This window comes from Eutrigla gurnardus, assembly GCF_963514095.1.
Source record: "Eutrigla gurnardus genome assembly, chromosome: 20".
In the NCBI taxonomy this organism is placed as follows: Eukaryota; Metazoa; Chordata; class Actinopteri; order Perciformes; family Triglidae; genus Eutrigla; species Eutrigla gurnardus.
The window spans coordinates 16,604,478-16,620,402 of NC_139931.1; the positions used below are offsets into that span (position 1 = coordinate 16,604,478).

Genomic DNA, 15,925 nt, shown 5'->3' on the forward strand with positions numbered 1-15,925 from the left:
ATTTGCCCCTTTGCTGAAGGTCATGGTTGGCTGTAATGCCCCTTTTATGCTTTTTACTACTTTACCGTTTTGTGACAATGGTGTGCATTCGGTTGGATATAATACACATGCAAAGGGCAAGCACCGAGACTAGACAAAATGTCTGTAGTTTTATATGCATAGTTGACTGTTCATTGCATTAAGGCTACGTGAAAGTGCAGTAACTATTAGGACTGATGTGTTTGCACTGAATTTATAACAGTGTAATTTTGTTTTCTCCCCTTTCCAAAACCACATACCCTAATCAAAAAAATAAAGGGAACACCGAAACACCACATCCTAGTTAATAACTTATTCCAGTTGGAAATCTTTATTACAAAGAGCAATGTGTTGACAACAAAACATAAGGATGATTAATGAATTCAAAATCCTCATCTAATCTCTCTAAAGCGATTTGTCTTTCAGCGCAATGCATGATGGTAAAATTTGCTCGGCTAGTGACCATCGGTCGTACACTACTTTTCACGATGCATGTGGGGAAACTTTGAGTGTACTCTATATGGAATAGTAATGCTCACTACACATTCGGACACCCTTACAAAATGGCGAACTCTATAGTGCACTATATAGGAGTAGGGAGTGATTTCAGACACTGCCTCTGACGTTTTCTCCAAAGGTCAAGGAATAGGAGTTAGGACCTTATTTTTGGACTGTTCGACTGCAACGAGTGTCTGTGGTCACCACCTGCGGAACCATTCTTTTATAGGGATGTCTTGCTAATTGACACTCGTTTCCACCTGTGGTCTGGTCCATTTGCACAACAGCAGGTGAAATTGATTCCCAATCAGTGCTGCTTCCTAATTGGACAGGCTGATATCTCAGAAATATGATTGACTTGCAGTTACATTACCGGTATGTTGTTTTAGTGTTCCCTTTATTTTTTTTTTGAGCAGTGTATTTGCAAGACATAACACTGGTGATGATTTCACCAAAAAGTCAGAGCACAAATAAAACCAATACACATTTGGGTGCCTTTAATGAAATGAAATATGCAAAACAATAAATCCAAATGTTACATTCATAGCTCATAAGGTATCAACTATCATATTATTTTAGATTATTTTTTATTAATTAAGACATTCTTATTCAAACTTAATCTGTAGGGTCTGCATCTGTGTCTTGGTGTTAAATTATCTTGGGGTTCATTGCAAGGGTGAAGTTCACTCGTACTTTTTTGGAGTGTCTTTAGCTCGACGTAATGTTTCTTTACGTTTGACATCACACATTAAATTCCTTTCCCGGGGTAAACAGTGGTGAGACGTTCAGGGGTCCGGACATCCCGCCTGTACAGAACAATCGCCTCCTCCACATTCGCGCTTGTCTGTCAGGTGGGCGTGTTCCGGCTCTGCCATTGGTCGAGCGCCGTTCCTTTCCTCCCCGGCTTCCGCTTTGTTTTCATACGCACGCCCAGCCACTGAATAATGATAATAACGATCAAGATGGCTACTACAGAATCCTCCTTGTGGTAGCTAACCTCCAATTTCATGGAAGCACTCAAAACTGCTATTTCCCGCTGTTTAAGTCCCTCGTAGGCGACGGGGGCTCTGCCAGGGACACTATTTTATGGATTAACACGGGCTGAAAGGAGATAAAAGTGATTGTGTTGCCCGCAGCACTCGTTCTGAGGAAGCTAGCTAGCAGAGCAACTAGCTAGCTCTAACGTTACTTGTCGACCATCTCCGGGTGTAGCTTCGCAGCCAGCGGCGGCTCAGAGGAGTGTGGCGGTCCCCGTTTCGCTTGCCCGGTCGTCGGACCGAGAGCGTCAAATGGCAGAGCCGAGGAAAGTGCCGTTCGTCACCCTCTCGTCCTTCAACGCCTCGCCGGCGACCCCGGAGTCCAGCAAGAAACGCCGCCGCGAAGACGAGGCCGTCGACATCACTTTCGGGGACGACGGAGGTGGAAGTGCCGCGGCGGCGGCGGTCGGGTCGGGAGGTGGCGGAGGTCCGTTCGGAAACGTTAACGCGACAGGAAGCGACGCGGAGACCGGGGAGGTGAAACCCACCGTCCGCCTCAACCTGCCGCTCGCCGAGCCCAACGAGCGGGGGTCCTCCGAGTTCAACTACGGCGAGCTGGTCAACACAACTTCCACTCAGGTTAGGAGACAAACACACAGTAGACACCATTATGTGAGCAGGAGGGGCCCCTAACCTGGCATCGCCTCAGGAGGGCTGCACTGTTTGGTTTGTGAGACAGTGACCCGGTGGATGGTTGCTATTATTATTATTAGGCTAAATATGTTTTAATTTATCTGGAAGTCTGCACATGTTAATTAAGTGAGGATTCAATTGAATTGTGGAATTTACAAGAGACAGAAAAATGGTGAAGCGGTATGTTGATTTATTTTAGTGCTTGCATGAGTGAACCCAAGACATGCTGGATCCTTCTCTCCTGATACATGTGTTGTGAAATTTACAATACTGTGCATTTACAACATAACACTATCCGTTTAATTTTCAGGCACATCTGTATTATGAAGCACCTGTATTATGATTTTGATGCAGCACAAAACAGGACTACCTGTTTAATAGCTCCGTCCAGAGCCACAGAATACTTCACACAACTGTTTTAGAGTGGTAGTAGTACTCCTTGTGATCAGTAAACTGATCTTCATATATAAAATGTGGTGGTTCACCCCTTTTAAATAAAGGTCTTACTGTTGAGGTTCATATCCATTTGTGAGAATAGACTCTGTAATGAATTCTATAAAGAAAAACATAAAATCACCATCCTCGTATGTTATTCCTTATCTACCCCCCCCCCCCCCCCCCCCCCTTTCAGGTAAAGCTTGCAGGTTCAACGGTCCCTAAAGGACTTGCACCCCCCCTGGACCCCAACGACCCCTTTGCTGATGATGACCGGGAGAGACGGGAGGTAGAAGCGATGGCCAAGAAATTTGAGAACAAATATGTGAGTGATAAGAATCACATTTTTGCATCTGTAACTGTGCCGATGATATGCATGCAGGGTGAGGCTTACTATACTGTATATTCGATGATATGCATACAGGGGGAGGTTTACTATACTGTATATTTTGTATATTTATTAATGTTTTCTTGGTCTTGTTTGCAGGGCGGTGTCCCAAAGAAGAAGAAAAAGGACCGGATGCAGGATCTCATTGACATTGGTTACGGCTACGATGAGACCGACCCTTTCATAGACAATTCAGAGGCTGTGAGTTCCCTTTTTGCACACACACACACACACTTTCTGCATTACTCATGTGGTCACTTATATTTCTAAATAGTCAGCAATCAGCAACACTTTTAGATGTCAAATACATTTTTTTGTTGTTGCTAAATATATTGTCCTGAAGTTTTGGGCTGAAACTGTTGTTCACTGCGATCGAGATCTACAACTAATTACTTTTTCCAACTTACTTTACTTTCTCAATTTAATTTGTCAATAGTTTTTTTTAATTAGTTGTAGGTGGAACTTTGACTTAAAAATTATAATTCTCAAACAGATTATCAATAGTTTGTGATTAATTTTATTGCTGACAACTAATCGGTCAATCATTGCAGCTCTACTGGGATCAAGTGTAGTTTTGTCCACATGCAAACTGGGACACTCATTTGTGAGTGATGAAATTAACTATGTTGAAGTATCCGAAACAAAGTGGTTGTTTTTGCTTTTTTATTTGTTCATATATTACACACTTATTCACATATAAGTGTGGCGTTATGGATGGTATTGTCCCACAATGCATCGCCAGCGGAAATAAGACACTTACAGGTCGAAAAATATTTTTGCTCCTTTAGTGAAAAGTTGCTGAAAACAAGGAATAAAGTTTTAAGTCTTTTAAGAAACCATTTGTTGCTCTGAAGTTTAATTGCAGTAGTAGAGGGAAACTGAAAGTAATTATACTTCTCTCCTGGCCTCAGTATGACGAGCTGGTGCCAGCCTCTCTCACCACAAAACATGGAGGTTTCTACATCAACACAGGCACTCTGCAGTTCAGAGCGGCGTCTGACTCCGAGGGAGAAAACGCAGGCGCGGAGGATAATCACTTCAAGGTCGGTTCTTGTTTCTCTGCAGTTTTATGACACATAGTATACATACAGACCGATTGTAAACAAACAAGTAGTCAAATATGTCGGGTTTGCTCACTGTTGTGCTTTGTACCTAAAACAACTGTTGAACCTGTTTGTAGAAGATGAAAGATGGTGAGGAGCGGGTGATAAAGAAACGGCGGAAAAAGCAAGATGGCGGAATTCTGGAGGACAAGAAACCCAGGAAGATTAAAGTACCAAAGTCCGGGTGAGGTTTTCATATTTCTACAGTTTTCCATCTTCCCTGCACAAAACAGTGCAGTTAAATGAGCAGTCGCACAGGTTGGAACTATAACTTTCCTTAAGGGAAATTAGTCAGGTGGGTCATGTTTTCCCATCACCTCCCAATGAGTTTATCACCACAGATAAATTCCTAAACTCAATACGTGTTCTCTGTTCTCGTTGATTAAATGACCTTCTTCTTCTTGCGTCTTCTGTTCTGGCAGAGTTTCGGCCCTGAACGTTCATCGGCCCGAAAAGAAAAAGAGGAAGAAGCTGATGAAGGATTCTCTCCACTTGGCCAACATGCTGCGTCGCTTCACCCGGGAGAAGGAGGAGATGCGCAAGAAGAACATGGCTGCTGCCGGTTTGCCACGTCCCGTCGTCAAAGCGCCCAACGCCAACAGTGCACTTCTCAACACCCAGTCCAAGGCCGCTGGCGGCAACGAATGCAACATGACCCACATGGATGCCGACTCGGCCGTGTTGTCACTGCTGGGCTCGGCCAATAACGACATCCTGCAGGACATGATGGGAGACCTGGACTTTGGGATGCTGGACTCTCCTCAGCCCTCCAGTCCACTCCAGGGAGAGAACGGCTCCTTTGGGATGGGACATAAAGCAGGTGGCGGCAGAGTGACGCAGGGTAACGTGATGGCCCCTCCTCCTCTGCCCAGTGGACTCCCAGCCCCACTCGCAAAGCGCATCGAAGACCTGAGATCGGTACTACACTGCATCACATGTGTTAGATCAGGGCTGCAACTAAGTGTTATTTGCAGATTACTAATTTCATTAGTGGTTTTGTCTACAAAATTGTGAAAGAAGAGCGTTATAGTTTCATAAATGAGGTATTCAAATGACTTATTTCTGAATAACAGCCCAAAATATAATACATTTAACATTAACATTATGATGCAAAATTAAATTTGAACTTATTTTAAATATTTACAACCATTTTCTTGTTCTAGAAAACCATCCTGTCAGTAAACATCAACATCCGTGACACATTCTTTCAGAAATATATACAGGATTAACGGTGACGTTACTGAAGTCTGACTAATGCTTGTCCTTCGACACAGGCGTCCCGTCTGTTCGATGCGGAGGGCAGGAAGAAATTCTTCACACTGGACATGAACAACATCCTACTGGAGTGAGTACCATCCAGATTTCATCTCTTGCAGAGAGATAAGAGCAACACACGTAAACCTCTGACTGTATCTCCGTGCGTCTTTGCTGCAGTATTGAGTTGCAGGTTCAGGAGCAGCCTGCAGAGGTGCGCTCGATCGTCTACTCTCACCTGGAAGCCTTTGTGCCCTGCAATAAAGAAGCTCTGCTCAAACGCCTTAAGAAGCTCAGCCTCAACATACAGGTGTGTGATTAATGTGATTCTCAGACACAAGGACAAACATTTTGTGCCTCTTCAACGACAAGCAGTTATGAGCTGGCAGGTGCATCTAAAAGCAATGGTGTGAAAGCTAAGTTCTTCTATATTTAGCATGCGAGTGTATGCTGCTGAATAAGTGTGTGTGTGTGTGTGATTTCTGACTGTGCTTATTTCCCCGACCAGGATGACCGCCTTCGAACGCCCCTGCTGAAGCTGAAACTGGCAGTGTGCAGTGTGATGCCGGAGCAGATCGCTCGATTCAACATGGACTGCATCGCCAAAGTGGCAAAGTAAGGACACACAGTTCATCACGTCTGTTTGCTTTCGAACATATTTCTGTTTAAAAAGGCGCTGTGGTTTAATGTTGCATGTTTTCTGGGTTCACAGGCAGCAGTCCGGGGAGGGAGAGAAGAACGGGTCGGAGGACGACGACGAGGAGAAACCAGGGAAGAGAGTGATGGGCCCTCGAAAGAAGTTCGTCTGGGACGACAAACTCAGGTCAGTTTCACTTTATACATCAGAGGTTCCCGCTCCCACCTGAGGAGGTTTATGTAACGGGGCTGCAACGGGCAATTAAACAATGCCTGCCCCCGTTTCTCAAAGTCCAAGGTGATGTCTTTAAATATCAAGCAGTCCAAGTCCCAAAGGTAATCAGTTTAACATGATGTAAAACAGTGAAAAGCAGGAGATTTCTGTGATTGGGAGGCTGAAAAAAAGCATCATCTGCTATTATTGAATTAAAAAAAAAAACGTGGCTATAGAAGTAGTAGTATACCTGATCATGATGGGCTTTTGTCTTTATGTTGTATATTGATGGTGTGTGATGTCCAGGTTATTGCTGTGTAACCTGGTGCGGGTGAAGCTGAGCTGCTATGAGCTGGAGGGCAAGAACTCGCTGTCTCTAGAGGACTACCTCAAAGCATTCATGGAGACTGAAGTCAAACTCCTCTGGCCTAAAGGCTGGATGCAGGCCAGGTGTGTGTCCTGCTCAGATTATTTTGTACAATAGCTACCTGCTCTATTGGATGTCCTCAACTATAGTTTAAAGTTGCTTTTTTATTATTGTTCCCTCCACATGAATATTTCTTGATTGATTTTCTGTTTACAGGATGCTATTCAAAGAGAGCATCATGGCTCATGGTCACCTCACAGGCTACACGTGAGTCATGGGACTTTTTCATTCACTGATTTCTTCAGAACTGACATTTCTACCTTGTTCTCACTTGTGTTGTTTTTTTTTTTTCACTCTAGAGCAAAGAAAAGAATGGTCACTACGCCCAAGGCCAAGCCAAAGGTTAGACTTGACTTTTATATCAACCCTAAAGAGTTTAGTTTTTATATAATGTTATGCTTATTACAGGACAACATTTATCTCAGACATTACAAACCTGAAAAGCTCCCATCATAACGCTCATTTAGGGTTCGTTCACATTTTCTCCTCGTCTGTTTTCAATCAATATTCACACTCATTCATACTAAAAACAGTATTAGCTCAGTAATAGGATATCTGGGTGTCACCATTCTCCAAATCCACATTTTGATTGGTCAATTGGGAACAAACTACTACACAACAAAAAGAAGATCGATGGCAGGAGGGTAATTTCACAATCCTTGGTGCTATGAGGTACACCTGAATGCACCATGGAGTCCCTCTCAGTGCCACACGGAGATATGCGGCTTGGATACTTGAATGCTGTTTTCTGTGTTGGGAAGGCGAAACGTTGCCGCACCAGTGACTTCCGGGAAGCAGGAGGATCGTTTCTCAGTCATCTCTGATGAACGCTGATCCTCCTTTTTGATTTCAAAGTTTGAAATCAAACCATTTCAATCAATTTAGAGTGGAAATCATGACATCATCTGTACTTCATTCATACATACAGACAGGAAGAGCTGGGAGAGAGATAGCCTGCTATTCATTGTAAATGGGATGTGATGTGAGAACGCACTAAAGATAAGAGGAACGATTAGAGCAACTAAAAGCCTGAATGTACATACATGGTCAGAGAATAATGCTATTAGATAGACATGAAAAAACCTAACCTTTTAATGTGACATGGAAATGTGCAATATATGTAATCAATGATAAATGTTGTTTCTGTGTAATCTGTACTTCCAGGAGGCTGTGTGGGTTCAGCGGTCCACAACGTCAGCAGGCACTACTCCCTCCCCTGCAGCTCAGGTTGCCAAGCGACCACCTCAGTCACCATCTGAGCCCATATGTCTTGATTCCCTTGACGAGGATCTGGTAGCGCCGTCCATGGACTCCATCTCCCAGGCCCTCGCCATCCTCGGCAACGCAGCCAAGGGCCTGGCCCACGGGGACAACCCTCCGTCCCCGGACGGACCCAAGACAGCCACCAAGCCCTCTTCGCTCAGTGTTTCTTCACTCATCCAGCAGCAGAAAAAGAACTCTGTCAGTACTCCCAGCTCCAATGCACCTCACTACATCTCTACCTCTTCGTCTCTGTCCACCTCTCTGTCTCGGCCTCTCTCCATCACGTCCGCTCCTCTGCCCTCAGTGAGGGTGGATGGGATGGGGGTCGTTAAGGGCACGGTGCAGGCGCACAGACACTCAGTGTTGAACACTCAGAGAACTTTGGCTGTAGGCGTGGCTAAAGCCAACATGCCTGCCTCGGCGACTCTGCCGAAACCACGTCCACCACCCACTGCGTCTCCGCTTGTGGCCCCAGGGTCAAAGACGGGGGTCTCCATGCCCACTTCTGGCCTTCTCAAAGGCAGCAATAATAATAAAGCCAACAGTGGCGATACTCTCATCATCACATCGCCTCGCCTCATATCCTCCTCACACATGATCCCCAAAACCTTCCAGACAACTCGCCTGCCCCAGACCCCACAGAGTAAATCCTCGCCCTCCCTCTCTCAGACTCTCTCTGGAGTTCAGCCCCGGCCGCAGTCTAACTTCATCACCCCTATGCACGCTACTCTCACCAAATCCAGCCACAGCAGCATCCCGCCCATCGTCAAACTCACTCCGCGCACCCTCAACCCCGTTTTGACCACTACCACCTCCTCCTCCATCTCTCAAAGCCCCAGGTCTCAGGCAACCCCCCCCATACACCAGTACTCCGCCAAAAGCCCAGCAGGGTTCCGCCCGTCGTTCTCAGGTGCCCAAGGAGGAGCAACCAAGCCGGGGCAAGGCAGCTACACTCCTCCAGGCAGCCAGAAGACCCCCAACAACAATAGCACCACCAACGCCAGCCTTATTAACACCATATCCATAAGCAAGCATTCAGGATCCAGTGCCTCCCCCACAATAGCCTCTGCCAACCAAGGCCAGCGTCAGAGGCCAGGGGGCGGGACACCTCAGGGGGCCAAGTCAGTCGCGTCTGTCCCATCGTCTGTCTCTTCTCAGTTGCCACAGGTTTGTACTGCCAGCATGTCCTGATTATTCAATTAATTATTAACAAATTCATTATTATTCGGCACGTTTACATGCACTCTGCTGTATGCAGAGCCCACATCAGTCTAAGTAGTTTTACATTGTGGTATTGCTACTTGTACTTAAGTAAAGTGAGTACTACAGCGTATTTGGATTTATATTAATAGGAAAACGTTATGAACCCCCTCTCCCCCGTCTCTGCTCAGGTCTCCACAGCAGGTAGCAGCAGTCTGCTGGGCTCAGCCTCTTCTCTTCCCCTGGGGTTTGGGATGCTCGGGGGCCTGGTGCCCGTATCCCTGCCCTTCCAGTTCCCCTCGCTGCTAAACCTGCCTCCACTGGGCGCAGCAGGCTCCAGCACAGCAGCCGGCGGCTCCGCAGCCAGTAGCAATGCATCGTTCTCTACCCTGACCCAGAGTGAGTGACGCACGCAAGCCAGAAACATGGACAATATGCGGCTTACGTTTAAATCATGTGTGGTGCATGATTTAAATGTAAACATGCATTTAAAATTGGTGGCGGGGACTCAATATAATGCACTTATAGTCGGTTCTATTTCAGTGAAATATTCATATATTTTCACACATATAGTATAGTGTATAGGCTTTGTTTTGTGTTGTACGTTACAGCATCATTTGTTTTATCATCATATCATGTGTCAGATGTAAGCTTGTGATTTTTTTCCTGTTTGACATTATCCCATTTTGTTTGCTTCATTTCCCCCAAATTTCTCCTTTTCTACCAAAATACTGTATTTGTTCCTTTTCCCTCTCCCCCACCCGGCCTCGTCTGTTATCTTAATCCCCTCCGTTTGGCTGTCATTACCTGTCCTTCACCTCTGTACCACCTTGCTCTCTCCCTTCTGCCCCCCCCCCCCCCCCCCCCTCCCTGGTTTGTGTTCCTCCCTCATCCCTCCTTGTTCCCCTGTCCTGTCTCCTCAGATCTGTATAAGAGTCTCCAATCAGGGTCTCAGGTTGCTCTGCCTCCTCACTTGCAGCTCGCTTTCTCAGGTAAAATCTGACCCTCCCTCCACCCCAAAGCCTGCTCCATTTACTCCCCTCCTTTTCTCTTGTCCAAGTGTCTGATGTTCTCCCTCTCGGGTTGTCCTCTCCTGTTCCCTGCCTGTCTGTTGGTTGCAGCATGCCTTTTTATGTAGTCATTTTATCTGTTGTCCATTCTGTGTGGTTTTTTTTTTGTCCATTGTCACTGACATTTCAAGAACTGTCTTATTCCTGTCCAGATGTCAGTCAAAGCCAAGGAGGAGATGCGAAGAGGAAGACTCTATGATACAGCTGGAGTTCAATGCCAGGAGGACAAATCAGGATGGAACGGGACTCTGGATGACACATGGACAGGGGTCTGAAATGAGGACTATGTTACGCTTAAGATACTTGATCTGAAGAGATCCGCTTCAACTTTTCATGAATACCACAGTTAAATCTACTTTTAAAAAAATGATTTGATAACTTTTGAATACTATTCTTCATAGAATTAAATGACAAATACAGGTTGTCAATGTTTACAAGATAGACCTATATCACTGTGGACAGGGAGAAGGAATGAATGGGGTTTTTATGTGTGTGTGTGAGGGTTTGAATGCATTTGATAGGTGGGATTGAAAGTGTGCCTTTTGTATGCCTCCCTCTCTGATGCATGGTCAATGTGTCTATTCGGTGCTGTTTTTATCATAATGTAATTATCACTGATACCTGTAAGAAATGTAAACTGCAAATAGAATGAGCTTTTTTTTCTTCCAATGAGAGCTGTACACTTTTTCAATGTACTTGAATTCTTGAACAAATTCATTTCTGTATAGAACTCAAACCTACTTTTAATTAAATTCTTTCCCTTCACAGTGGAGTAATTTGCTAATTTTAAGGTCAAGTGATAAGCATGCTTTTAGTATTGTAAACCAACAGAAGTCTTAAGGAAGGGTCTGACAAAACGGAGGCACAACACCACACATTAATGGGCAGTGTAGATTTAATTGACACCTTGTTCTGGCTAATAAATCAAATCTAACTATTAAGGAACCCTAACTTAACCCAGACATGACAAATTGGAAAAAAATGTAACAATCATGAATGCAAAGTTTCTAAAACACCTTTTGACATCAGATTATTATTATTACAAAGTCCAACAAATAACAAGTAAGACAAAAGAAAAGAAAAGAAAAGAAAAAGGACCCGTCCTTCTATACAGTTTGTGAAAGACTTGCAACGAAGGTCAGGATTGGCCGGCCCTCACAGAGCTTCTCCCAGATGGTTGTCCCCCCTCAAAACATTTTGTTGCTTCAAGTTCTCCTACTTGACCAGAGGCCTGGTCTTATCGTCGTCGCCACACTGGTGGGCTTTGTACTTTTTTACCTCGGCCATATACTTTGACCAAGCATCGCTCTTGCCTGGTTCAGTCTGGAGGAGAAGAAGCACAAGATGAAGTCACATGCACACAAATCAAATGGACAGAAGCCCCGCCACCGACGCCCCAACTTACTACTGTGTCGTCTTTCTGCTTCTTTGCAACCATGCCGGTCTTTAGGAACACACCGCCTCTGCGCTTCCCCACCTGGGTTAGGGGATAGAAGACTGAAACCGTTACAGGAGCCCTTGCAGATGGAATGTCAATGAAGGAGACTACACCAGAGCAGATGGTCTACATTTAGTCTCTTGCCACACCACCTGTGCAACCATCGTGAGGCCCAGCCCTAGTCTTCACTGATCTATCATTTAAATAATAATACAAAAGACTGCGAGTATAACACAAGCACTGGGGATGTATATGAAATGCTACGGGTAAATCATTCCGAAATATTGGCCATTATTTCAGGATCTAATAAGTGAAGTGGCAGTTTAGAGCAGATCGTGGTGCATCAATTTGGATGTGTGCTGTAATACTGCTATCTCATCTTACAACTGCCAAACCCCTTACAAAGCTCGTCACGGGAGGGGGCTTCTTTTCCACTGGGCTCTGTCCTTGCTCGGCGGCTCTCGCCTCTCCACCTGTTCGCGGCGTCTCCTTTTTACTCTTCTCCTCCTCCATCTTCTTCTTGAACATCTCCATGAAGCTGCCGTCGTTGGCGAACGCGTTTCCCCCGGGCATCGAGGCTTTGCTCCCCGTCTGCGCGGGGCTGCCGGAGGGGGACGCGGGGCTGCCGCAGCTGGAGTCGCTGCTGCTGCCGCTGGTCTGAGGTCTGCCGTGTGCGCGCTTTGGATCCATGTGGCCGGACGTAGTGTTCGTACACGGTTACGTGTCCGGCGGCTCAAATCGGGGGTGCGCCCCGGTTTCTGAAAAGTGTGGCTTTGTTGCCAAGTTGGCCTTGAAATGAACAACACTGGCAACACGCTGAAAGAAAAGCTGGACCCCGCCCGCAACACAAAACAAAAAAATGCCCGGAGTCAATTCACCTAATCGGCTACAGTCCACGTCAGGGGGAAAACAATTCAAGAAAACAAGCGAAACAAGTAGTCTTCGCGATGTTAGCCCTCTAGGGCATACCCACTCGACAAAAACAAAAGCAGGCGCTGGTCGGGCTGCTAACGCGGCTAACGCTGCGGGCTAATGTCCGGTTAAAAAAGGCTGTTACACACGAAACTCCGCTCCAGCCTCCGGTTCGTGTGTCACATGGATGCAGATATAATCACAAGGATAAAGTGCACCACGGAGTTCAAATATCCGCAGACGAGACGAAGAGCTACGCCGAATTTACCAACGCTTTTCGCTAACTTCAGCCACCTAGCGCTCACTGTCGGCCATGTTTAACGTCCATTGGTGACGTCACGCGGCGACGGAGGCGCCCCCTGCTGGCAACTGGCATTTAAAAACCCTTTAATAGCGGATGTTTTTAGACTGTACTGGATTGGATCACGAAAACATGCCACAGTCAGCTATAACAAATAACATAAGTCCTTTGCTATGATTTGATTAAGTATGCACGAGTGTTGATCTAGAGTTATCTACACTATTTAACCTGTTACATTGAAAAGTAATACCTTAAATTATTTTTCTCCCTCACTTGTCCCTGGGTTTCTTGTCATTGCAAATTATTTTATCTAGAATCAATTGCAGAAGGCTTATATACTGTAAATACAGGTGTATAATATTCATCACACCTGTCCAGGTGAACCCTGCCTTCGCCCAATGTCAGCTGGGACCGGCTCCAGCCCCCCGCGACCCTGAACAGGATCATTGGTAAACGATGGATGGATGGATGGATGGATAAAATAAAATGGATGGACTAAAATAATTCTTATTATTAAAAAAGAAAACAAATTGGGAAATGTAGTATCCAGTTTCTGGACGCTACATTTAAGCTAGTAAAGTCATCAACTTTACCATTGAATGTTGAATTACAGCATTCCACCTCACCAAGGTGAAACCGCTTGCTGGCCTTGTGCACATCTATGACAAACTTTGTTTGACTTTTTTTGTTTCTGCTTTGTTGCTCTGTTAATCTGATTCAATAAATAATTTTAATTTCTTACCATCATTCAGTTTTCATGGCCTAGGAGCCAGGTTATTGTACTCAGACTTTGTTTGACATGAATATCATGGCTTTTAATTACTTTTTCATTGTTATTTACAATATTCTATACATTTTGTCAACTGAATTTTTAGTGAAATTTCGACATGCTATTGTATGACTTTTTATCGAAAAATTGGACAATGGCTATCTTAGACATAATATACTCAGACTTTAGCTGACATACAATACAATGGGGGTTTATGACTTTTTAAATCATTTTTTACATAATTCTATGAATTTTCTCAACTGACTTTTCTGTGAAATATTGACATGCTATATAGTATGACTTTAAAACAAATTTAACTATGGATTTTATGACTGTTTTGGACATAATATATAGGCTAGTACATCATATCATATGGTGGCTTTTTATAAGTTTTTAATAATTTTTTACATAATTCTATGAATTATCTTGATTGACTTTTATTGGCAAATTTCTATAGTATGACTTTAAAAAAAAAATGTGACTGTAGCCTTTTATGACTATTTTAGACCTTTGTTTGACATACGATAATGGGTTTTTATGAGTTTTAATGATTTTTTACAACATTCTATGACTCTTGTCTACTGACTTTTGTGAAATTTTGATATGTTATATAATATGACTTAAAAAATAATTTGACTATGGATTTTTAGGACTGTTTTGGACATACTATAATAAATAACATGATCTGATGACTTTTTTAATGATTTTTACATCCTTTGAATTTTGTCGACTGACTTTTGTGAAATATCGACATGCTATAGTATGACTTTTTTTCTCGAAAAATTTGACTATGGCTTTTTATGGCTGTTTTAGACATAATATACTGAGACTTTGTTTGACATATGATACAATGTGTTTTTAAGTCTTAAATTTTCCGACTGACTTTTTTGTGAAATGTTGAGAGCATGACTTTTTTTCTTGGCTTTTGATTACTTATCAATATATTTTATATATTTATATTATATTTTATATACATACAAAAATCTTTGAAACTCATTGTTGAAAAAGCTTCCATTGATTGCCATTGCCTGAGACACCTGAAACCTCTGAGTTATCTTTGATCAGGCTCTGTCCTTTCACTCACGTATTAAACAAACTACAAGGACGCCTTCTTTCACCTGCATAACAAATAAGGCTAAAATAAGGCCCATCCTGTCTCGAAAAGATTCAGAAAAACTAGTCCATTCACTGTTACCTCAAGGCTGGATTTATTATATTAGCATAATACGAGGACATTTTCATGGCATACCATACTATGATATTTTTATGAGATGGCATGTTTAATTGTTATTTACTATTTCATGGCATTCAACACTGCAACTTTTTATGACATACGTATATTCGTTTTTTAATGGAATAATATGACATTGTTCTTTTATTATTTCGTTATTGCATACCAAACTGACACTTTCATTATAGACAAACGTTATTTTTTATTTGTTGTGGCATACAACACTACATTTTTACAGCACTTTATGACATGCTATATTATGACATATTTAATCAATTTATATTGCATATACCATTTTTGTCATACCATACACATTACTGTTAGTTATACTATGACTATTTCATTCCATTGCATTATGGTTTACTATACTATGTTTTATACTGTGAATTTCCTAACATATCATCGTTCAGCTTAGGCTGTGTCACGGTATACCACTGAACTTGGAAATCCCGACGGTATGACTTTCATTACCGTCATTAATACAGACACTGCTTTCAGTGATGCTGTGTTTATGTGATGTGTTGTAGTGACCAGCAGACGCCACCAGATGGCGTCTTCATAGTGTAACAGGCACCTGAGTAGATGGATGGCAACTCAACTAATAGTTTGATGTAGGGTTTTCTGAGGCAATGAGCATCATGTGCTGTAAATCAAAACAGCGACACAACTAATACAACTGCTGCTGGACATGTTTCACGAACAGGTGGTCCGCTGATTTCCACTGATATCAGCGGGAAAAGTACAACAAAGTGTTTATACGACGCCATGTTCTTCTCACTACTCTTTAGTTTTCACTACGCAGCTTTCGAGTTTATTCGCCGCAAACAGCCATCGCCGTTAGAACAAGTTAGCTGTGCGCTAGCTAGCAACAGCTGACCGGCTCACAGCGTCGTTTTATCTCCCTTCACAGCTTGCCCACGGCTCAAAAGCTTGCCCGCCCCCGCGGTTCGCGGGGGGGCGCCCCGCGCAACCGGTCTACTTCTTCTTCGTTGTGTTTAAAGGTGTATGGAGGTAGATTTATGTCTTTATTATTCAATCAAAAAAAAGGTTGCTTGAATCAAAAAAAATATTTTCAATAAAAACCCCCCCTTTTCAATT

At 43.6% G+C, this 15,925-nt stretch overlaps 2 protein-coding genes across 4 annotated transcripts; one reads left to right on the forward strand and one right to left on the reverse strand.

Annotated features, from left to right (window-relative positions):
* Nucleotides 1-1,152: 1,152 nt before the first annotated feature.
* Nucleotides 1,153-10,839, forward strand: LOC311031724 (ubinuclein-2-like). 2 transcript variants are annotated; one of them, XM_084038164.1, is made up of 17 exons: nt 1,153-2,132; nt 2,818-2,946; nt 3,109-3,210; nt 3,921-4,052; nt 4,190-4,296; nt 4,535-5,030; nt 5,387-5,457; nt 5,547-5,676; nt 5,875-5,981; nt 6,079-6,189; nt 6,523-6,666; nt 6,800-6,850; nt 6,943-6,985; nt 7,808-9,073; nt 9,298-9,505; nt 10,030-10,098; nt 10,329-10,839. In XM_084038164.1, exons 1-17 carry the CDS (start codon nt 1,806-1,808, stop codon nt 10,373-10,375), a joined length of 3,540 nt encoding a protein of 1,179 aa, XP_083894290.1. In that variant the 5' UTR covers nt 1,153-1,805; the 3' UTR covers nt 10,376-10,839. The 2 variants fall into 2 exon arrangements, with proteins under 2 accessions (XP_083894290.1, XP_083894291.1); XM_084038165.1 differs by lacking the exon at nt 10,030-10,098 and having other exon boundaries at nt 1,154-2,132.
* Nucleotides 10,657-12,867, reverse strand: trir (telomerase RNA component interacting RNase). Of its 2 annotated transcripts, none has more exons than XM_084038189.1 (3): nt 11,999-12,867; nt 11,582-11,653; nt 10,657-11,499 (listed from the first exon to the last, which is right to left on the reverse strand). In XM_084038189.1, exons 1-3 carry the CDS (start codon nt 12,302-12,304, stop codon nt 11,392-11,394), a joined length of 486 nt encoding a protein of 161 aa, XP_083894315.1. In that variant the 5' UTR covers nt 12,305-12,867; the 3' UTR covers nt 10,657-11,391. The 2 variants fall into 2 exon arrangements, with proteins under 2 accessions (XP_083894315.1, XP_083894316.1); XM_084038190.1 differs by having other exon boundaries at nt 12,017-12,866.
* Between the last annotated feature and the right edge of the window lie 3,058 nt (nt 12,868-15,925).